General features: G+C 46.0%; 1 protein-coding gene across 3 annotated transcripts in view; it reads right to left on the reverse strand.

Moving 5' to 3' along the window:
* Positions 1-418: 418 nt before the first annotated feature.
* Positions 419-22,709, reverse strand: part of LOC108919298 (triple functional domain protein) — a 91,277-nt gene continuing 68,986 nt past the window's right edge. Inside the window, exons 30-59 of one of the 3 annotated variants that reach the window (XM_029248058.1) lie at positions 22,514-22,625; positions 21,858-22,048; positions 21,662-21,763; positions 20,444-20,473; positions 20,211-20,350; positions 19,971-20,070; positions 19,071-19,314; positions 16,962-17,257; positions 15,888-16,058; positions 13,000-13,095; positions 12,719-12,867; positions 12,393-12,459; positions 12,113-12,216; positions 11,904-11,973; positions 11,542-11,631; positions 11,016-11,108; positions 10,377-10,427; positions 10,131-10,208; positions 9,745-9,936; positions 9,434-9,614; positions 8,278-8,975; positions 6,818-7,065; positions 5,750-5,888; positions 5,303-5,330; positions 4,646-4,808; positions 4,432-4,553; positions 4,023-4,101; positions 3,372-3,572; positions 3,062-3,200; positions 419-2,885 (exon numbers count right to left, since the gene is read on the reverse strand). In XM_029248058.1, coding sequence (XP_029103891.1) covers positions 2,319-2,885; positions 3,062-3,200; positions 3,372-3,572; positions 4,023-4,101; positions 4,432-4,553; positions 4,646-4,808; positions 5,303-5,330; positions 5,750-5,888; positions 6,818-7,065; positions 8,278-8,975; positions 9,434-9,614; positions 9,745-9,936; positions 10,131-10,208; positions 10,377-10,427; positions 11,016-11,108; positions 11,542-11,631; positions 11,904-11,973; positions 12,113-12,216; positions 12,393-12,459; positions 12,719-12,867; positions 13,000-13,095; positions 15,888-16,058; positions 16,962-17,257; positions 19,071-19,314; positions 19,971-20,070; positions 20,211-20,350; positions 20,444-20,473; positions 21,662-21,763; positions 21,858-22,048; positions 22,514-22,625 — 4,941 coding nt within the window. In that variant the 3' untranslated portion in view covers positions 419-2,318. Of the gene's footprint in view, positions 2,886-3,061; positions 3,201-3,371; positions 3,573-4,022; positions 4,102-4,431; positions 4,554-4,645; positions 4,809-5,302; positions 5,331-5,749; positions 5,889-6,817; positions 7,066-8,277; positions 8,976-9,433; positions 9,615-9,744; positions 9,937-10,130; positions 10,209-10,376; positions 10,428-11,015; positions 11,109-11,541; positions 11,632-11,903; positions 11,974-12,112; positions 12,217-12,392; positions 12,460-12,718; positions 12,868-12,999; positions 13,096-15,887; positions 16,059-16,961; positions 17,258-19,070; positions 19,315-19,970; positions 20,071-20,210; positions 20,351-20,443; positions 20,474-21,661; positions 21,764-21,857; positions 22,049-22,513; positions 22,626-22,709 lie in introns of those variants that run through there. The other 2 variants (XM_029248059.1, XM_029248060.1) reach the window with 2 other exon arrangements.

Genomic DNA, 22,709 nt, shown 5'->3' on the forward strand with positions numbered 1-22,709 from the left:
ATGATATGGGAATGTACAGACAGGTCCACATCACTTCTGGGGTGTGGAGCTAACCACCTACTGGTGGGAATACCTCTCCAGCTTGAGGGTGCCCTGATCTGCTCAAGTGGCACTTGGGCATCTGACAGGATTTCGAGGTGCGAGTCGGTCATACAGAGGGAGGAACCTGTGTGTTCACCTGTGTCCACACTGATCAGTGTAGCAGCTCAAATACGTATAAATTACCTTTTAGTGCAAGCGGTTGTTTCCTCAGGCTCGGAGAGCTTCTCCAGTGAGGGCCTAAATCCCATCCAATCATCATCAGTACCCGCCTTCCACCTTAGGGCCACGATACTCTGGAGCCTATACCTATACCACTGTAGGGCATTAAACACACACACACACACACACACACACACACAGGGCAATTTAGAGTCACCAGTTCACCTCACACACACCTTTGGACTATCTGACCACCGGAAACATGGGGAGAACACACCAACTTCACACAGATGGAGCCCAATCACAGCCCAGGAGCTGTGACACACCAGGCCTACCTGCTGCGCCACTGTGCTGCCCCGGCTTAAATCCCTAAAAAAGCACAAGTAAATAAAATCAATGTGACAGATACGTTGATAAAAGCAATGTCTCCGAAATCCACCTAGCCACATATCCAGTCACATGTACAGCATACTACAGTTATGAAGGCATCTAAAATGAACCCTAAAATAAAACGTCTAATGGCAAATTCCCAGTTTCTGCACAGCAAGAGAAGCGTAAGAAAAATCCTCAGTAGGTCCTTAAAAATGACAAAGCTATGGTACACGAAATGTAAACATCTTCTTTAGGTTCATAATATTCATAACTTAAGGTTATAAATGTGACAAAAGGAACATAGGGTCGTGTAAAGCTATGAATACTTTGGCATAAGGGTCACTTAACAGCAGCAGCATCTGGGATGGAAGCGTGGGTGCACTGCCAACAGAGCTCTCTGTCACCTGCGAACCACCTTGGGGTCTCAGGGCATTAATACTGAACAAAGGGCAACAGTGCGGAAAAAACACAAATAACAGCAGAACTGGCAGTACCAAGTACGTGCTTTTCTATATATTTATTACAGGTACAACAGATGTCTTCATAAATAGTTGCATAAAATGTTAAAGCCGCAACATTGCACGATATGAGTTAAAAACATAACATACAACGAGTGCATTTACAGTAAATCCTCCTCTTTTCACACACTGCCGTCTGATGGGCTTTGTGCACCGCCACTAGGAGACGCTGTAGCCACTTGACATCTCCTTACTGGCGGGGCTCACCCTTGCTGCCCCGGAGACAGTCGGCCGGGTGAGCGACCGCTCCAAATGAAAGCAGAAGGCAGATACAGTCTATATACAAAGTAAGGCTTATACATCTTAAATCTGAGCAACACAATTTGTTCTAATAAAAGAGAAGAAAAAAAAAAAAAAAGACATTTTCTCTCTTGTATTTTCACGGAAGTTGTAATTGCAGCACTTAAAATCTGTATTGTTACTGTGGCATGGTTTTCATGGTTCCTCTGAATAAATAAGCAAGGCAAAAAGCTCAAAAAGCTCTGATTTCACTTAAAAATGTGAGTAAAGCATCGGCTCCTTGTGGCAAACTCAGTATTTCGGGGTCTATTTGTCCTACGTTGCGTACGCAACGCTTCCGATGCAAACACTTTTGTCCATCCTTCTCCATTTGTTCTATTTTTCCTTTTCTTAGATATGATCTTGAAAGCTGACAGATATGCTCCTTTCCTCATGCTGTTTAATTCCCTGTTTCATAACAGCACATCTTTAAGAAAGGAGGGTCCTAATGAAAACTTCCGTGTCCTTTCAGTTCAAGCAACCTGAATCAAACGCTGCAAGAAGATAAAAAAAAGAAAGAGGAAACAACAAAAAATGTAGCCCTCTACCTTGTTTACTGGTTCAGGCAAAAAAAAAAAAAAGAAAAAAAAAAAAGGTTTTTGTCCGCCATACTAGTTTCATTTGCGTGGTTCTTTTTTTAAAAAAATTATGCTTTTTGTGCAGGTGTGAACTCTCCATTCATGACTAGGACTGCTTATTTAGCCAATTACCTATTCATGAATTTATATTTTTTATCAATAAAGTCAACTTTTACAATAAATCAGGTTGAGCACCAGTCAGCAGCAGGGGACTGGTACAAAACAGCAGGAATCGTTGCGTTTCCATGGGAACAAACTTCCACTGGTCCAGGACCACTGGGGGTCTCGATGCCTTGGGTTCCGATTGGTCGGTGAAAGAGAACGAGATCAATTTTTTTCCTTTGATTCGGGTTTACTGTCGCCCTGTTTATCAGCAGCGCCCAGGCAGCAGTCGACTGTGCAGGAAGGCCTTGATGCTGCCAATGGGTCGAACGTCGTTCTGGTGTTTGCGCCGGTCGATGAAGGAGATGAGGCGGGAGGTATCGATGCAGGGGGTGCTGGCTGCGCAGGGTCGGCCCTCGGATCCCCCTCCGGGCTGCAACCAGGGCTCCTGGAGGCAGCGGGCGGCAGGGGGCCGCTGGGCCGGCTCGCTCCGCAACAGCAAGCGCACGAAGTCGCGGGCGGCTTGGCTAACGCCCCGGAAGTAGTCGTCGGGGAAGCTGAAGTCCAGTCGGCAGATATTGAGGCACGTCTCCTCGACGCTCTCGTCCAGGAAGGGCGAGGCTCCGCTCAGCAGCACATACGTTAACACGCCCAGGCTCCAGATGTCAGAGGCCAGCGCCACTGGCTCACCCAGGACCAGCTCTGGGGCCGCGAACTCTGGGCTGCCCAGCAGTGGATGCACGTAGTGAGTGGTGCCGAGTTGCACGGCGTCACCCAGGTCCACGAGCTTCACGGTGGGCTGGCCGGAGCTCTGGTCCACCAACACATTTTCAGGCTGTGGGGGGGGGGGGGGGGAAGTTATACACAGTGCAGAGTCACTAAACCAACTGTACATAGTTGGACATGGAAACGAAGGGAAGGGTAGTCACTGCTGCAGAGCTCAGGTACCGTGATGGAGAGCATCTCACTAAAGGTTGGCCTGTAAACTTGTTATAACCTACATTCACTCACCTTCAAGTCCAGGTGGGCAATTCTACAGTTATGCAGGTAATGTAAAGCTTCCAAAATCTCCCGGAGGTACGTGGCCACCTTCTCTTCTGTGAGGTTTCCCCAGCTCACAATGTGGTCCAAGAGACGGCCCTGGTCGGCCCTGGAGCAGAGATGGTAAAAACCGAGGAAAGTATCACTGAAAGCACAACTGTACCGGGTCAGGTCACCATAACAAAGGACTGCGGGAAGAAAGGCCCAGAGGCACGAGTACACGTGAAGGACAGATTGCGTCTGTGTGCGCACAAGTGCAAGTGTATACGCCTGTACGCACATCTCGAGGACCAGCACGTAGCTGGTGGCCGTCTCAAAGGTGTCCAGCAGGCGGACCACGTGGGGGTGCTGCAGGCGCTGCAGTAGGTTCAGCTCCTGAGTCACCTGGTCGCGCTTCATCAGCTTTTTGTTGACCAGCTTGGCGGCGACAGGCCGCTTGCTGCCCTTCTGGTCACACTGCTTCACCACGGAGAACCTGCCCCTGGAGTGGGGGGTGGGGTTTAGAAGATGCAAACTTGAGGATCAAAATGCTTCCGTTTCAAAGCTCAGAGAAAAAGGGACCAGCTGTAATATGCAAGTTGAACACCCACTTTCACAAATGTATATTCAGCTGTGTACGTCCTTAAGTACACAATGAATATTAGAATTGGACACCAAGAATGCTAAATAAGCGAATAAATGAGAAGTGAGATGTTGAAGAAAACCACCTATGAAGTCAAAATAACACTGAGAAAGGCATCACTCTGGAGAAAAGTGCCTCCAATTTGACTGCGGTAATAAGGGAATTTAAAGAAATCTCAATATTCATAGGGAATTTGCCCAGAGCTCACATGGACTCAATGGCACTAAACCATGGTATCTGTGGCACAGAGCAGTAGCTCAGTCATCACCACCACCAACTAGCATTTCTCTCAGTAGCAAGAGAGTTTACCTTCCCAGTTCAGAGACCACTGTGTAGAAGGAGTCAAAGTTGTCCTTCCACGTCACTTTCAGTCCGTCGCTGGTGGTACCTGTCAAAGAACCATCCTTTAGACACAAAAACACTGCTGGCAGCCAAAATGTTGCTGGGAGAGCAACTCAGCAGGGCGCAGTTAAAATCCGTGGCAGAACAATCTGTTTCAAATGCTTTATGACTTGACCCCTGACTTAATTGACTAACTGCTTAGTCATTTCACATGACCCTCTGGAAACTGGTTCGCCTCCAGGAAAATGAGTGTTATGCTCCTAAATCTAAAGGACATGTTAATCATCTCTCACCTCTTACACCAGCAAAAAAACTCAAAGAATTACTCCATTTATGAGGATGCCCAAGTTCCCACTGAGGTTCGAGGGTCTCTTACCCAGAACTCTGAGACTGGCCGAGGATGACGCTGTGCCCACATCGTTGGTGGCAATGCAGGTGTACACACCATCATCCTCAGAGGACACGCCCACGATGCGGAGAGTGGCCTCCCCTGTGTCACTGTGGCAGAGAGCAGGTGCAGTTTAACCTTCACTCTTCAAAGACAGCGTGGTATGGTTAGGGCTCGGTACATTGTTAGGGTTTGGGTTCACCTGTAGGCGATGCTGAAGTGGCCGTTGTTACTCAGAGTGTTCTGGTCAGGTCCCTTCCAGGTGACTGTGGCCCTGGGGCGGCCGCAGATTTTACAGCGGAGTGTGACGCTCTCGCCAGTGTCACAGGTGACATCACTCAAGGGCAGCAGGACCTCGGGGGGAACTGGGCGACAGTAAAGACCATGGACGGGTTACCCAAGAGCAACACACACAAACTGATGAGCAGTAACTACACTGCCAGTCCAACCAATGTCAGTGATGTACAGTAGAGGCCCACCTTAGTAACTTATTTTGTATGTGTGCGCGGCGCGGGGGATAAGCACAAAATTGATTGCCCTGTATGAATAATTCTCAGTGTGATTCCAAAGAGACTTGAGTTACCAACAGACTAATTTACATACTTTGGGTCCCAGTTCTGCTTTAAGTTGAAGAGCCAGTGTCGCCATTATTTTGTGTTAATGTGAGCTTAAGACATCACGTTGCGCCAGCGTTTATATGGTCGACCTCTATCGTGAACATAAAGATATTTGTCAATATGTTTTCTGCCAATAACCCAGTTGAGGAAAGATGCAACTCCATAATATACATTAATAGTTACAGAAAGAATAAATATACAACTGAGTTAAATTCTGCTGAACAGATTAAATCCAAACTTACCATCATAAATGTAATTGGGATTCAGAAGCTGAAAAAGGAGGGGAAAAAAAAAAAAAAATGAAAGGAGCATCCAACCTGATGCACTTCAAGAGAATAAGCTAAAGTAATAAAGTGAAATCACACACACAATGTCATCTGGCGGATGGAGACAGCCTGCAGCATACATAAACTAACTTTTACTGCACTGGCGAATCGATTAAACTTGTTCATTTCAAACTAGAACCAAAAGGAGATACACAGACTTTAAATGCTGGTTAAAGTGCAGTTTGACAACATCCCCACACATCACCGCCACTACACACTACTGAAATGTTTTTGAAGCAATACATTTAAGGAGGGTAAACAAGCTGCTGCTTTCAAATTTACAGAACCTGTTATTTGCTCACTGTAACAAGTCACCTCCAGTAAAGCACCTAAGACTGGGCCATTCCACTACCGCTCGCCCACCTTTACAGAAACCTTGTTGGCCAAGCCATCACGGGACTTCCTGTATCCATTCTCCAGCTTGCTTTCCTTTTTGTTCTCCTTGTCTCTCCTCTCAGACTTCTTTCTGATGCGCAGTGATGTGTGCCAGGATGAGGACTTCCTGTTACAAAAGGCGCACAGGTCGGACAGACTCGCTCGCGAAATAGTAGAGGTCAACAGAAAATAAAAAATAAATGGGTCATCATCCCATTTAATATAGGATATTCTGTTCAAGATAGAAAGAAACAAATGCATCACAAAAATAAAAGCATAATGAAAACAATTTATGTGGACTAATCAATTAGGATGGGCGCGGTGGTGCAGCAGATTTGGCCCGTGCCTGCTCTCTAGTGGGTCTGGGGTTCGAGCCCTGCTTGGGGTGCCTTGCGACGGACCGGCATCTCGCCCCTGGGTATGTCCCCTCCCCCTCCAGCCTCACACCGTGTTAGGCTCCAGTTCGCTGCGACCCCGCTCGGGACAAGCGGTTTCAGTCAATGTGTACATGTGTGTGTAATTATTAGGTATGTAACATATTTAAGAGTAGATAATTGTCCTCAACTCTTCCACTTGTTGGAAAATTGCTGTGAAAGGTCATTCTTAAATGTATTAAATTTGTTACATGATTATATGAATATCTAAGTTAAAAGATCAAATATATTCCTTGAGAAGGAATGCAGTGGTCATCATTTGACATTTCTTAACTTAGCCAACACTCTCGTCCAGTCAATCCTAAAATACTTTACAATGATTTACCCGTTTACACAGTTGGTTAACTTTTACTGGAGCAATTTGGGATAAGTACCTTGCTAAGGGGTACTATAGCTGGGGGTGGGACTTGAACCTGGGTCCTTTGGGTGCAGAGGAAGTGGCTCAAGCCACTGTGCTACCAGGTGCCCCTTTTCATAGCTGCTTTATTACAACGACTCTGCTCATCACATATTTTAGCCTTTCACTGTTCAAGGGATTTATTTCAGCACTAAAACACAGGTGTTCAACTTTGATACAATGATCAGGCAGTCCAGTGTCATTTGGGAAACGAGGCTCCCTTACTTGATGGTTCCGTCTGAGGCATCGGGGATGACGGCGGATGTGTGGCCCAGCACATAGCCGGGGATCCAGCCCTCGGCGGCAGGACTCTGCTCATTGGCGGCACGGAACACCAGAAACATGCTCTGCTGATTGCTGGCCAGGATCTGGACCACCTCCCCTTGGAACACGTTGATCTCATCCTCTTTCACCGCCACGTAGTCCTGCGTCACCAGCATGGTGGACATGTTGCTGCTGCTGCTGCTTTCACTCTGCAGAAGAGTAGGGGATTCATACACAGTCACAGCAATGGCATTTATCAGAGTTAATTTATTCCTGAATCCAAAACATTTCAGAGTCCAAAGGGCAAAACCTTGGTTACCCAAGATGCTTGGAACACACAGGAAGCAGAAGCACTATGCCTGTGTAATGGAAGGACTATGCTGATTTAACAATCATCAGGGATGTGACCTGTTGGACTTGTGAAGAAAAGTACTGTACTGCTGTACTATAACTGCACAAATGAGCTTTTCCAGAAGTGCACACACTTAGTACACAGCGAAGATTAGTGAATATTTTTCACGGGTATCTGGTGAGCCATTTCATTTGACTACAATCAAAATAGTCACGAGCTAGACTGACTTTCTCAGGACTTATTAGATTAAGGAATAGTGGGGAAACCAGCTATTTGTTGTGCCATCCACCCTGCGTTTAACACCATTAAATTTACTAGACAAAATCCTATACTCCAAGAAAGATGCAAAAGGCTTGAAGTAGATTTGAGAGCCAGATTTGAAGGATTAGAAAGAGAATAATTCTCTCAGGATCTTGGACATGCTGAGGCCATCACCAAGCGTGCAATGAAGAAGTAATTAAAGTTATTGGGAAGACACACAATACAGAGGATGTAAAGGGGCCAAGGCACTGAGGACTGGGAAAGGAGCTGAAGTTTGAGCCAGAGCCCCCCAGAGAAATATGTACAGCAAAGCACAAAGTCAGTCTGTCCCTTTGCATCGTATCAGACATTTCACAGAAAATAAATTAAAAAAGTTCACTTGAGTAAAATCATTTTTCACAAATGCCAGAATGGTGTGGAGAAGCAGCCAGCTTGAGAAGAAGGTAATTCCTCTTGGAGAAGGTTAAGAAGCCAGAACAGAGGAAGCAAGGGATCAGAAAAGAACAGGAGTCAAGTTCCTCTGGGGAATAAAGGTCTGTAGGCTAAGGAAGCGTGTCAACGGTTACAGATTAGTAGCGTGGTTGAGCTGTGGCTGTGGTCAGATATGGGCAGCCTCGCGCAGTTAGTGGAAACTCAGTTAAAGTCTCAAGGTTGGAAGAATCAAGATTCGCTGCAGACATGTGCAGCTTGTTTAGAAGACCCGGTCTTGAGGAGCAGTTAGGAAGATAAAACGGAGCTGGCCAATGACTCGAGTTAGTACTGAAAGTGCTGCAGAGGAGCCTTGGCCAAGAAGGGGCACGACTCTTACCCCATTGCTCTGGGTGGACTGCACTGACTGCTCGCTGGCTGAGGAGCACGTACTCATGCGGTCCGCATCCTTGCTGTGAGCAGAGTGGCGCTGGCCTTGGCGGCCAGGTACATCAGCCTCGCCAGGGAATGTGAAGGAGCCCGGCCGGCTGGCAGGGGAAGCCGGCATGGAGCTCCAAAACGAGGACCCCTTTTGGGGGCTGCCAGGAGGGAAGAATTCCTTGGCAAGAGCAGGGGTGGCCAGGGGTGAGGCCAATGGGGAGACAGCCCCTGGACGGGGCTTGCACAAAGTCAGGGGGCCAACAGCAGCTCGGGGGAGGCGGGCCTGTGGGTCCTCACGGAGGTCCTTTGGGCCGGTTTCAGCTTGCCGGATACTGCATGGGCTCTCCAGCACCCGCATTCGGGGGATGTCCTTGCGCGGGTCTGGCTCGCTTGGCTCACACGATGGGGTAGAAGAGGAGGAGGAGCATCCTGTGGGTGGGTGGGAAGACGTACCTGACATCTTGTCCAGCCCCTCTGACTCCGGGGCTCCGGGGACGAGGGAGGGGGGATGGTGGCGGAGGGGTTGTGGCAGGCGAGATGGCTGTGGGATACGGGAGGGCCGAGAGCGGGAGCCCCCTGCGGAACCACTGCTACTAGGCCCGCCTGACCCGCCCGTGCCAACGTGGTTCCGCTGATACTCAATAGGAGACGTCAGGGCTGCAGGGAAACAGGAAGATGTCCATCACCACACTCAACATCCAGGTACCCTTACCCTGAAGCAGGAAGCATTATTGCAGGTAAGAACCTTGCTTGTGTCTAAAGGATTATTGGCTAAAATCAAGAAAGAGGCCCTGCTGCGTTTCTGAGCTCAGCACACTTCCATGACTGCTTATGTATAAATGTCCAGCTGTAAGTTTTGTAAAATACTCGGGATAAAAGTGCCCCTTACCAAAGAAATGATGCAAAAAACACATAATGCATTAGTCGGGAGTGTGCACCAACAAGTACAGACATTTCAAACTAAAATTTTTTAAATAACCACTTTAACGAATAGTACTAAGAATCACCTGTACAAACAGCAGAATATTTTGGCCAAAAGCAGCGAATTTGTCTAATTGCATTTCAAAAGCAGGATGCAAGGCTTAGAGCCACAAGGAAATTGTGGGACTTGGTACCGTTGAGGAAATTGCGCTGGCTCTCCAGGATCTGGCTGATCTGGAGGACCCAGACTTCCCGCACGCCTGGGTGGGAGGAGTGCAGGATGAACGTGTCTGTGCTGCTGTTGGAGGTCCGTGATGTTAGCGCAAACTTGCAGGGGTCACCGTCCACATTCTCCTCCAAGCCTAAACAGCTCACCTATGCAGCCCGAAGTATGAGAAGAGAATTTTTTTTGTTTAGAAAATGTTATTGCTGAGTGTTCATGGAACACAGCACCGCATTTAATTATGTGCTGAGGTGGATCCCAGCCCATAGAGGGCAGCAATACCTTGATACTATTTTTATAGAGGAAGCCAGGCATGGAGAAACCCTTCTTCTTATCCAGGGGCTCACTGAAGATGACAATTTGCTCAAAGAGGAAGACTCGCCTCTCCTTCATGCGGGCTAAGAGTCCACCATCCTGGTCTGACACCATGAAGGTGTCCTGCAAGAGGAGCTTGCCCTGGGCTACGATCTTCCCCTAGAGGCGGAGATCAGAGTGTTGAAAAATGCTAGAAATCTGTCCACTCTTTTCTTTGGACAGAAGCATCACCGCACATATCACTGAGTACGAACACACATAGGCCAAGCTGTGTTTGAGGAGTCAGGACATGTTCACACTGAACTAAAATTCCAATTGAAGTCACATTTTTGTCACATTCGCAGATTTCTTACATCAAAGCCTTGGAGTCGCCCCACATTCATCATGTCGTTGCACCTTTTTGGTACGATGCACATGACCTCCACTGCCTTCTGCAACGCACAAGCCAAGAGAGCAAAACAGACTGTTGGAGACAGGCTAATATTCATACCTCAATATATCAAACCAGTGATAAAGGAGATCCGAATTACTGGAAGTGTCTCAGTGTAGCTAATGAACATACTAAAAGTACCACATCTTGAGGAAAAAAGCAAGCTTACTTCCATCTCTGCAGAATCTATACCAGCTTTTTTGGAAAATTTGAGGAAATCCTGAAAACAAAATAAAAAAACACTTATTGCAGATCTGAGTCTCATACAGTGGAATGATTTCCCTCTTTCCCTCTGAACTGCTGAGTTTTTCTGAACGGTTTCAAAATACCTCACTTTTGGAGCTACTGCTCTCCAGATCTCCTATCCACATACTTACTGAGTTATATGTTGCTTTGGAGAAAAGTGTCTACTAAACGAATAAATGTAAACTATAGTTCAAAACGATGAAGACTTGATAAATTTGTGTGGATAAAACTTGAACCAAACTGAAATTAGTTATAAAAAACTAATGATGACCAACGCTAAAAATCAGTGACCAGTGACAAATTAGCAGAATGTTATATTAAACATAAACACTGCAACACCAGCAAAATCTGAATCCCCAAAAAATTAAGGGAAAACTTTTTAGTTGAGTAAAAATAGTATAATTATACTACATAAAACATTAGCCACACAAACATGAGGTAAGCAGTATTTAGATTACACTAATAAACTAATACACATGATGCACTTTAATGTCAGAAGAGTAGGAAAGGTTTGGTAATTAATACGTATTCATTGCAAAGTAGGCTAAAGACTCCCACTGACCTTCAACAAGAGCTGGTACTTCATGATTCTCTGGACTGGCTTGATGAGCAAATCGGTGATCTGCAGACGGTGGCCCAGTCGCTGTTTGAGGTCCTGACACACAGAAAGCCAAGAGCACTCCCTGCATTAGGACCTTCTAATGTGAGAATCTGATGTATTGTTGGGGGCTGGTTTGAGCCTTATATCACAGCTTCCCATAACTCCATTCATTACTTCAATCAGAGCTTAGCGTTAAATAGAGCTAGAAACTTAGACTGCAAAATATGGCAGTGAGTCATCACAGTAAACCGAACTGTAACTCTAACAGGAGAGTGGGAAAAGCCTCCCTTACTCTCAAGAAAATTTGGGATTCTGGACCATATTAAGTAAGGCAAGCAACTGTGTTGGGCTGAAGAGAGCACCTAGGTTGGCTGAGTAAACCAACCGGATGAGAAAACGACCCAAGCTTCAACATGTGTAGGAACACTACTACCGGTAGTTTTAGCCAGTAACACTCCCCCACAGTGCTTCATAGGAAGATACTTACCTCAAAGTATGTATCAATGTACTCAGAGACTATATGCTCTGACTTGGGCTTGTTTTGGCAGTAGACGATGTACATGTGCAACCTTCGCTCCTGCACGCAAAACAGATGCAGAAGTTAAATCGTTATTCAATATAAAGAAATATTCAGTGTCCCCAAATGCTTTAATTTTACAGAAAATTAAAAGGCTGATATATATTGCTGGAACATTACTACAGATGAAATAGTGTTAAATCCAGCTATATGATTAGTTTAAAAAAATAATCAGTTGACAAAGATTTTGTTGAAAAAACATTCACTTATTGAACAACGTACACAAATCTTGTGTATCGTCCGTGGTTTTGAGCCCTTTAAGCTGTACTCACGTGTTTGACGAACAACGGCGCCAGCCTATCAGGGTCCTCGAGGCACTTTTCTAGCTCACCGAGGAAGAAGCTGAGTGGGGGGGGGAAGAAAGATATGAAAGAAAAGCCACAAATCAACCACAGAGTAGCACCCAGAAGAAAGATATATCTAGAGTAATCATTTTTAAAATAAGAGATGCGTATTCGCAGGGCCTGCCTGCACCACTTACTCTTTGTGCCAGTCATAGATCTGGTGGATGTTGCCGAACACAATCTTGTCCTTTCCCTTCATGTCATCTGGCACTCCTTCCTCCTTCATCCTGGCCATGTAGCCCTGTAAGAGACCAGTGCTTTATGACATTTGAAAAACAATATTTTTTGCACAATCATATTACGACTGATTTTTTTTTTTTGCAATTCCACCTGAATCTAGTGGTACCACTTTGTCTTTTAGACCCAAGAGAACACATGGGGTTCCATCACACTGTAGGCAGTACAGCCAGTTCTTACCTCAACCACCAAACCCAGGTCTCTCACATAGTCCCTCTCGGTCTCTACAAGCTCCAGGAGCACGTAGCTGGTGGGACAGGATGCAACATTAAAAACAACCAGGCTTCTGATAGCAAGACAGCATTTATTTCTTTTGCTACAGTATCTTAAAGGCCTGATTCCTGAATTCTTACTGTATCAATTCAGGGAACAGTAGAAGCAGGGATTCAAAATCAAGTACTTCTTTCAAAAGGCAATGACTAACCACTACACTATCCTCACATATACTAAATGCAACAATGAATCAGGACATAAGCTGTGTGAAAATCGGATGCTGGGGAACATACTGCCTCCGCTTGAGGAAGCCGGTTTTGCGCTCCTCCATCTCGTCAATGGGCGAGGAGGAGGACAGGAGGGAGTTGTCTGAAGGGTTGAAGGAGGGGCTGCTGCTATCTCCCTGGTCCACAGAGAGGGAACTGGGCCGATCCTCCAGGGCCTGCCATGAGTCGGGGGAGAGGTACAGCACATTTACCATAAGAGGTTTAAGATGCGCCGTAACAGAGCACAAGATAATTAAAAGCTTCAATTGCCACATCAAGTTAGATGTTAATAGTCAAACGGAGCTCACCATTTTGCTTTTGACGAGCTCCTCGATGGCGCTGACCAGCTCGGCAGCGCTGGGTGTCTCTGAGCTGCTGGGCCGTACCGAGAGTCTCGAGGATGTCTAAAGGGATTGATGGAGGACGTGTGTGAGTATATTCCTTACTACAGGCCTTTCACACATTTTCATTATTACTTGTCTGTGTGTGTATATAAATTATATATATTAGAGAGGTGCTGGATTCATTGCGATTATGAAAGGAGTTCGGCCAAAGAAAAGCATTACTAAAATAAAAAGAGCCATTCTGATCTACATATTTCAGGGGCACTAATGTCAAACCCAATCTCTGCATTACCATAATAAAAAAAAAAAATACAATAAAAACTAGGAGTTTACAAAACATTGCGAAGTTTCAAATAAATTGTAAGATTTAATTTAAGATTTCAATGAGGTGGCAGTCTAACAACACAAGGTTACTAAGAAAAACAAAGATCTAAAAAAAAACAGAGCTTTAAAAAAAAAAAAAAAAAAAAAAAAAAAAAAAAACACCATACAGAAGTCTGAAAAAAAATGCCAGCAAATTTGACAGAATTAGAGTTATGCAATATTATTTAAAACTGCATCTCAAAGAATACATAAAATTTTTCTGATCAGAAAAACAAAAAACAAAAACAAACAGTTCAGGAATGAATGAGATTTTTTAAAAAAAAGATCATAAAATCAGATTACCTTTATTGTTTCTTTTATTTACAATAAAATTAGAGTTAGTTTTCTGGTGAGCAGACAAACAGGTGGTGGTGTGGAGCTGGGAAGCCGTGCTTCCGCACTGCTGGCAAGAACAGTCCATCGCAACGAGGCAGAATTCTGCAGAAAGTCTCACCAATGTGGTGCCTTCGGGACACTGCCAATCCGCAAATAAGAAGGCATAGGGCCGGTTCTGTGGCCTCGCCAGCTATTAGGTGCCAGTTACAGGCAAGCATGGAGAATGGTGGTTCACGTACACGGGTGGGAAGGTCGAAGGGGAGGGAAAGGCTGCGAGCATCAGAGTGATCCTCAGGCACATGACGATGCGCCAGTGGGCATGGCACCTTGTGTACCATGTGCCGGCTGTTACTCTGAAAGTGCCCTGGACATGTCAGACACAGGCCTCACAACCAAAGCGCGTGGAGGGGTGAATGAGGCCCACTGATGCACTTGTCAACAAAAAAGAAAAGACAACACTGTTTTTCCGCAAAACCTAGGGGCATAACATAAGAGCGACTTTTTAACTGGGCTGTTTGGGTGTTTTCTTAAAGGGAAAGTGCAGTTAAATTAACTTTTAGGAGAGTAAGCAGCGTTAGTGTGTTACTCCTAGATGGAGTTAAGTGGATATAAGGGATCTGAAGCAGAGCTGGAGGGATGCTCTTCGGTGGGGAGTCTAAAAGGAGGAGGTTGCTTCACAGAACGTTGATTTAAAGAAAAGTGTCTGCTAAATTAAATATACATTTATCTCAATGTACCGCATGGCTGACAACTTGCAGCGGGTGATGCTTTTCAGCAGAGTCACCATACAGATCAAGCCTTAAGTTGGAGTTAAAGTTTTCAGAGGCGTTAATGGAAATGTACTTTTGTCAGAAGATCAACTAAAAGGGATTGTCTTCAAGTCAGCCGAAAGAATTTGTTATCATCTGGAGATTCACTAAGGATTCTTACTCAGAGATCAGCGACACAAGAATGCGACTTCTAGGGCAAATTTCAACAGGAATGGGAGTAAAGTTTATTTAATTAAAAAAATTGAAAGCAAAGCATGAAACTTAAACTAGGTGACTGCTGAAAGAGGGGGGGGGGGGGGAAAAAAAAAAGACCAAACAGAAAACAGGAGGAGCAAGAAAGGGGATGAGTCATATGGAAAGGTATGGAAACTGTGATAAAGCAAAGACAGGACACAAATCAACAAAATGCTAAAGGTAAACAATACAGTCAAGAACAAAACAAAGGAGAGAAAAGAAATTAGTGTCAGAGAATCATCACTTGCTGGGTGACCACACTGTTTACCTCACCCGTGTCCCTGCGCTCGGCTTCACACACTCTGGATGACGCAATCCAGTAATTTGGAATTATTCGGATGGAGTCCTGCGCAACACAGGGATCGAGGTGTGACAATCTGTCACGCTGCTGGAGGCAGGGAGGAGGACGCGCTTACTGCGGTTAGACAAAGACAGCTCTCCTTTGCTCACGTGTTGCCCAAGACTCGAGCCGAAAGCCAAAGTGAAACGGCAGCAGTTCAAACAATGTGACGAATGAGGTAATGATGAAGCCACCCTCCTTTTTTTTTTTTTTGTTTTTTTTTTGTGAGTTCAACTTCTGAAAACAAAATTTGGAATTTCAAAGAAAAGATGAATTTTAAGACCACAGGGAAAAAAAAAAAGAGGGTTAATCACAGTTTATTTAATGGTCTATTCCTTCACAATAAGAACAAATCCACTACTGCTTGGTGCTAAAGGTGAACGGAACTGCCGCTCATGCTTTCAACATACTGTACTAGTCACTCCTGAGCAAAATTTGCACAGATCAGGAATGTGGGAAGGGTTATGGAAATTACGGTCCATTTGAGAACATCTGAAATCCACACAACTGTTTAAACTGTTGACCCCTGTGGTTCAATGTCAGACAAAATTTTTTGCATCCCCATAAGAACTGTGTGTCAAACGGTGGTCTGCACTGATAAACACAAACCATATTCTTAAACCAGTAATTTTACAAAGAGATGAAAGCTGCAAACAGCTTATTTCCCCCTTGGCACTGAGGCAAACGGATTCAGGCCTGATCTGGCAGTGTGGTTCTCATCCCAGTGAGCTGCACAGTTCCCACTCCAGCGCTCCAAGGTAGGCCAAGGGCCCTTCGCCCTTCCCCATGCGTCCCTTACACTCCCTCACCTTATCATCCTGTGAGTCGGGCTGCAGCAGGCTGTGCTGCTGGATAGCCATGGGGGGAGGCAGGGGCACGGCGTCGGCCCCCTCCTCACCCTCCTCCTCCCCGCAGCTCTGCATCCCAGATGAGGACGACTTGGACAGCGTGCCGCTGCTGAGGCCCTCGCTCCGCACCCTCTGCAAGGAGACCAATCGCAGCAGAGGTTAAAGGTCTGCGCTCTCAGGAACCATAGTGTACAGAAATACATTTTAACTTGTTAACTCCTCAGAAGTCCAGCTTCTCCTAGCGCCTCCTGCTGGCTCAGACATCCAGCAACAACAAGCTCGCATCTACAAAGCCCCCCACATCACAGCTGTTTTATATAATTATTTGATATTCATTTTCAGCACCCGCTGGGGAAACTGAAACGTGAGTAAACGAAGCCATGGAACCTCGTCCTCCTATGATATCACTCTTTGCAGCAGTACCTGTGGACGATGCGTTAGCGCATCACAATGAGATGGACAATTTCACACTGGATTAAACCAAGCTCACAGCAACGTAATTTTAATTTCTACACAACAAAATGCTCAAAAAACCACGATGGCCTTCAAGGGCTTTTTCTTCATCTCAGAGCTAAATTGGACCTCTATTATACCAGTGTTTTCTCCTTCTGGAAACAGCACCTTGAAAATGAACTGACTGCGGAGACAGAGACGAGCGCCAAAGCAAAGATGATTAGATGCACTGAGGTTCCAATGAATGTAATCTTAGTTATTGATAATTAAATTCAAACTGTAGAAAATGGAAAATTCATAGAATTCCTAAAGGTATTATCACAGGACACATCACTGACAGTCTCTCTCTCCAGTTATTGGTAGCTTGTTTCTGCCTGTAAATCCTCCATGAGCTGGACATAGGAAACTTAATTAAGAGCAGAAATTTTTGTAACAAACAGTTAAGCATCAGGTGTGAGTGACAGCTAGAGGTGGTAACAGAGTAAATACACTTGTTTGCATAGAAACAACTTGGCCTGTATACCGAGAGACACAAACAGGTAAGCGATACAGGTAGAAAGTGTGTTAAAGCAACTGACGGACCTCCTCCATGGTTTCATCCTGAGGAGTGGCGGCACTATCGTCTGAGTCTTTCTGGGAGCCTCCGTCGGCGCTCTTGCGAACGTCGCGGCTCTTCTTGTGCTTGTGTGCCAGCTTCTTGACATGGCCGTCGGCCTTGCCGCTACTGAGGCGCCGCACGGGGCTGGTGAGCCACTTGCGCAGAGTGTTTCCGGGTCGCTTGGCCCCTGGAGAGCTGTGGGGACCGGACAGGTGGCCGGGCTGCAGCGTGGCCGAGGACCCTGGTACTATGGCATCATTGCTGCACACCGACAGAGTGTCTATGACAAGGGGACAAAGGTTTCATTTATCAAGCAAATGTACTCTAGGAGCTGAACATGGTGAGAACGGGTGGAAGACTGGTCACAAGTTGTGTGATTAGGTGTTCACCACTCCACGAAACAAGTCTACGACACATTTTTCAGTTCCTGAAAAACAGTATTACCATTGATGGGGTTGGGGGTGCTTGCTGGAGAAGAGGGGAGGGGGGGGGAAAAAAAAAAAAAAAAAAAAAAAAAACCTCAGCAAGATGGATTCTTCTCCAGGGAAAACCACAGCAAGGTTCAATGCAACTCTCACAACCAGAATATGGATCTGATGTCTGCTATAATGACCTAGGCTCCTTGGGTGTCTGCTGAACGCAAACTCTCTGAAGCTCTCGTAACGATACACAAACACATCCCCAAGCACGAAGCCACAATTTCTCCGTGACCTGCATCTTCATTTGTCCCCTGGGAATGATCTTTGCTGCTAGGGTGTTAAAAATAACATCGGTAGCTAACTTTCACTTTCAAGACATTACATCAGACTCCCAAAAAAAACTGTAGGTTAACTAAATCAAGAATATACTCCGTCACTAACATCTTAATAATGTCAATTGCTTAAAGAGATAAACACCTGATGCATCACTGTTATAAAGCTGATGAGAAACATATAGAAATGCAGGCCGCACCCTCAACATCCAATTGTCACAAGTGGTACTGATTCGGTACAGATTCAGCAGCACTTAGGAGTAAGGATGACACTTCTGTGTCAGACACTGATCCAGGTTCAGAAGAAATCATAGCAGGAGAGTCAACATTTTCAGACCTATCGGTGTTTAACTACAATCGTTACAACATGAGGCTCAGGGCGCATTTCTACAGCCGAGTCCAGCGCTGAAAGCATCTCCCGTAACCCAAACCACACTGAATTGCTCAGGTGAGCGTAACTCTAATAGCAAACTGAGGCAGAAAATGATCTCTTCAAACAAATACAGAATAAAGACAGAGCACACGTAAGTCTAAGAGCACCGAGAGACGACATGCATCACAACCTCAATCTACGACCTGACAGGACATGTGGTCACATCTGAGGTCAACAGACGCAGGAGTTGGAGAACCCTGTTCCCCACACACATACCCAGATCCACGAGCCAGAGCTTACATCCAGCAGGTCCAGCCATGGGGTCGGCACAAAGAGGGCAAAGCCAGGGGACCCTAAGCGGAAGGTTACAGATAGCAGCTGCTCCTTGGACAACCTCTGCAGAGAGCGGGGCTTCCTTCTATAGACCCGAACAGACTGATGCAGTCAGTGGTGCTGGTTTGAGTCAGACGTGCAGTTGCCTTGCCCCACCTCATCCCCGTGCTGAGAGGGAGGGTACACTCCCCACAGTAAACAAGACTTTGAAATAAATATGGCACTCTGAAACAGAATCCCTCTAGAGGGTGCTATATCGCTGTTTCATTTTACTAAGCTTGTTCATCAAAGCTGGTGGGGTGAACCTGAGCACTGAACTGCGGGGTCTTTGTCACGCAAGCAAATTAGAGGACTCGCTATATTTATCCATTTCTGATTCAATGCTGATTAAAGTTCCTTGCAGCATTGGTGCGCACACCAGTTACCACCAATTACATCACTAATGCACCAATGTTGGTATCTGGGACTGCACAGATGCAGCATCTGTAGCTCCGCTCTAGGTGCCAGCATGCTGACTTTACGCCCACCACTCAGTGAAGCGAACAGCCTGGTGCTCCTCCTCCAAGTTGCCCCCACAACGAGAAGTGTCTAAGTGTCCAAGTTCTGCACATGAGAGCTCCCTCCGGCACTGCACACCTTTGTGGTTGAAGATGCCCTCCATCTCCATGCTGCTGCGTGAGTGGGCGATACAGAGCATAGTGCAGGGCACCAGCCCCTCCTGGGCAGGCGAACGGTCAGTGGTGCGCACCAGGCACCAGTCAGGTCGGTCGTGGGGCCGCTCCAGTACTTCCACCGTCTGTCCGCGTCGCACCGTCAGCTCGTTGCTGTTGCCGGCAGCAAAGTCATGGATGACGACGGTCAGCTCGCAGCCGCCGGACAGCTGGGCCACGAGGAGGGGGACACACAGACACAGGTGTTATCAGGCTGCAGTTATTTGAGTCAGAGAGACAGTGTAAGGCTGGAGCTGAGAGGGGAGCACGCTGACGTGCTGCTGCCCGACACCCCACACCACAGCAGATATCTCACTGCAGCCTTCCTGCCCATATTGTGCACCACTTCAGGAGCTCATGGCTGCGACCCTCCTGCAACGTGCACATTTTCTGCTGGAATGAGCTCCCGGAACTCAGGAGAAAACAAAAACTGTCCCAGTTTCACTGCAGACTAATGACTCAGCTCCTGGGACTGCACCTTCACCTCACTGACTTGGTAAAATGCAGTGCTCAGCAGTACTATCTGCTTAAGTTCTTGTGTCACCTGACTTTACTACTGTCCATATTTTTCTGATTTATAACAATAATTAATAATAAAAAATTATATTTATATCATATATTTCATTTATAATGTTTTGCAAAACCGTATTTTATTAACATATGATACAGCACCTATACTTAATATTGTATTATTTGTCAGGTTGTGCACACCACCACAAGGAGGAGCGACAGGAATAAAACATATTTTCTTTTCCCATATTTCCAGAAAGTTTTGACCAGAAGACCAGTTTAAGGGAACCCTCGAAGCTGTAGCAACTGGTCTTACCTTGTCACTGTCTAGGGTATTTTGGGAAGTGCGGGAGGCCAAGGAGATGGTGTCGGGCTGACTGCTGCCATCACCCTGACTGTCCAAGTCTTCCCCATCCCTGGAGACAGAGTCAGTGGTTACCATCACCATGTTTTACTCTGTGGTACAGTAATATGCTGCGTATAGCATCAGTTAAAAGAAGCACACCCAAACCGAGTCGCTGCATTCCGAAAGCAAGCTGACCGGCTGAAGACGTACCTCCTGCCCTTGTGTTTGGTGGTTGTGGCTTTGGGGATGTGGATAGGCTCCTTGAGCGCCCCCTTCAGGTGGATGGTGCGTTCCTGAATTACCTCCCGGATGTGCTTGATCCAGTCCTGTTTATTCTCGATGCTTGAGGCCTGAGGGGATTACAGGCAGATAAGTCAATGTTTAGGCCATTTTCTGCTTTATAAATTTTATCTAGTAACTGTACTTTTAATTTGCATACTCACCATGGCTCCATATTTGCTTCCCTGACTTGGCTTAGTTTGAAATATAGAATAGAGAATTTCACTATTTGTGATCATGATGATATTGTTGACAATTCACGATGACAAATGGCTTGCACAGACAACACTGATGTCTTTCCCAAGACCAAACTGGTTTTACTGTTAGCATCCAAAGTTACACATCTTAGTTTTCTCTGCAGGAATTATACCATAAAATAAATTTTAGGAGACTAGGGCTAACTATGTATTTTTCGAAAAAGCCCTTGATTACCCGGGAGAAAAAGTATTTATTACAGATGGTGTGAACATTCAGAAGCTACATTACATTTAATCATTTATCTGATGCTTTTCACCAAAGCAACTTACAGTGTTTAAGTACCTATAATTTACCCATTTATACAGCTGCGTAATTTTTACTGGAGCAATTTTTTAAGGTAAGTACCTTGCTCAAGGGTATTACAGCTGGAGGTGGGACTCAAACCTACAACCTTTGGGTTCAAAGGTGGCAGCTCGAATCACTACGCTACCAGCTGCCAGGATGTAACACCTTCACTCCAGTTTTTGCCCTACTGGTGCTAGTGACATGTTAAAAACACCGTCAGCAGTGCGTGCAGAGGAGAGAAACTGCATGTCGTGCATGAGCAGAAAGCCAGAGCCAGCAAAGCAGAACATGAGGAGGTACAGTGCAAAACAGACAGTGCTGCACTCAGCTAGTTTTGTGATAGATGGAATTATTGCCAAGAACATCAGCCTATCCAAAATTGGGTAACATGCTTTCCCAAATTAACATCTCCACAAGCTTCAGCGATGGTGGTGAAAATAGTATCGAAAAAGTAATTTAAAAAAATAAATTGGATAAAAAAAAATATTTGCCCAAGGTATGTGGGCAGGCTTTTGTGAAGAAATGAAAACACTGTAGGATGGAGAATGAAAATGTCAAGTTGAGGTGGCGCACAGCATGTTATCTAACACTAATCACTTAAAATTCAGAAACACACAAGTTTGAAAAACAGAGCTGCCAGCAGGTGCACATTCGAGCTGGGGGAATCAATGAAACAAGTTGTTGACACAAAGCAAAAGTTGCAGGGAATGGAAAACAATTTGGTGTGTACCACCTAGCTTTGTACACCTAGCTAGCTGGCAAGTCACCCACATGTAAGCGCTTATACAATCATGCAGCCAGAGAGAGGACCAATGCTTTTAGCCTGGCCCTCAATTTACCTTCAGGACAATCTTGTTGTCCGACGTCGGCGTACGACCCACCCACAGGGCGAATTTGCAGGGGTCTCCTTCGACGTGCTCCGTGACTCCGAGCTCAGAAGTCTAAGAAGCCAAAAAGACAAACTGTTAGGCGGAACAGAGATAGAGACCGCAGGGTTCATCTGGAGGAGAGTTTAATCTCTGAGAGGACACTTACGAACAGCTTGCTCTTGTAAATGTACTTGCTTCTCCCGTTGGAGTCCTTGACCTCCTTGCTAAAGACGAGGGACATCTCAAAGAGGAAGAGGTGCCTCTCTCGGCCCTTGCGGATGAGGGTCTTGGGGTCCCACACCTGAAAGGATTCCTGGAGGATGAGCTCGCCCTGCGATTCAATGTTCTCGTCGAAGCCTGGGGAGAATGAGGAAAGCCTTAAACCCAAGAGTCTCTGTATGTGAAATGAAGAATCAATGATACTGTGCTGTGTGCAGAAGAGCACGGTGGCACAACTAGTAGCGCTGCTGTCTCACAGCGCCTGGGTGGTGCAAGAGAACGTGGGTTTGATCCCCGCTCAGCCTGTGTGGAGCTTGCATGTTCTCCCCGTGTCTGCATGGGTTTCCTCCCACACTCCAAAGACATGCTGTTCACCCATAGTGTGTGAGTGACACAGAGAGTATGTGTTCCACTGATGTATGGATGAGTGACCCATTGTAAGTAGTGTACGTAGCAGTGTAAATCACCTTGGTGAATAAGGTGTGTGGGCTAGTAACACTACACAGTATCCATTGTAAGCTGCTTTGGAGAAAAGCATCTGCTAAGTGAATACATGTAAATGTGTTCCTGTATATCATGCAAACACGAGTGTGCAGCACTCACCTTCCAGCATGCTGAGGTGCATGGCATCATTGGCACGCTTGGGCACGCTCAGCATGACCTCCAAGCCGTCCTTTATCTCGCCTTTGCCTTCCTCACAGCATGTCAGGAGCTCCTAATATGGGAGTGCAACAAGAACAGTAGTCATCACAGCACCTGCCTAACAGCTACAGGTCAAAAGTTTGATTTAAGCAGCTGG

The sequence above is a fragment of the Scleropages formosus genome, chromosome 23 (assembly GCF_900964775.1).
Source record: "Scleropages formosus chromosome 23, fSclFor1.1, whole genome shotgun sequence".
Lineage (NCBI taxonomy): Eukaryota > Metazoa > Chordata > Actinopteri > Osteoglossiformes > Osteoglossidae > Scleropages > Scleropages formosus.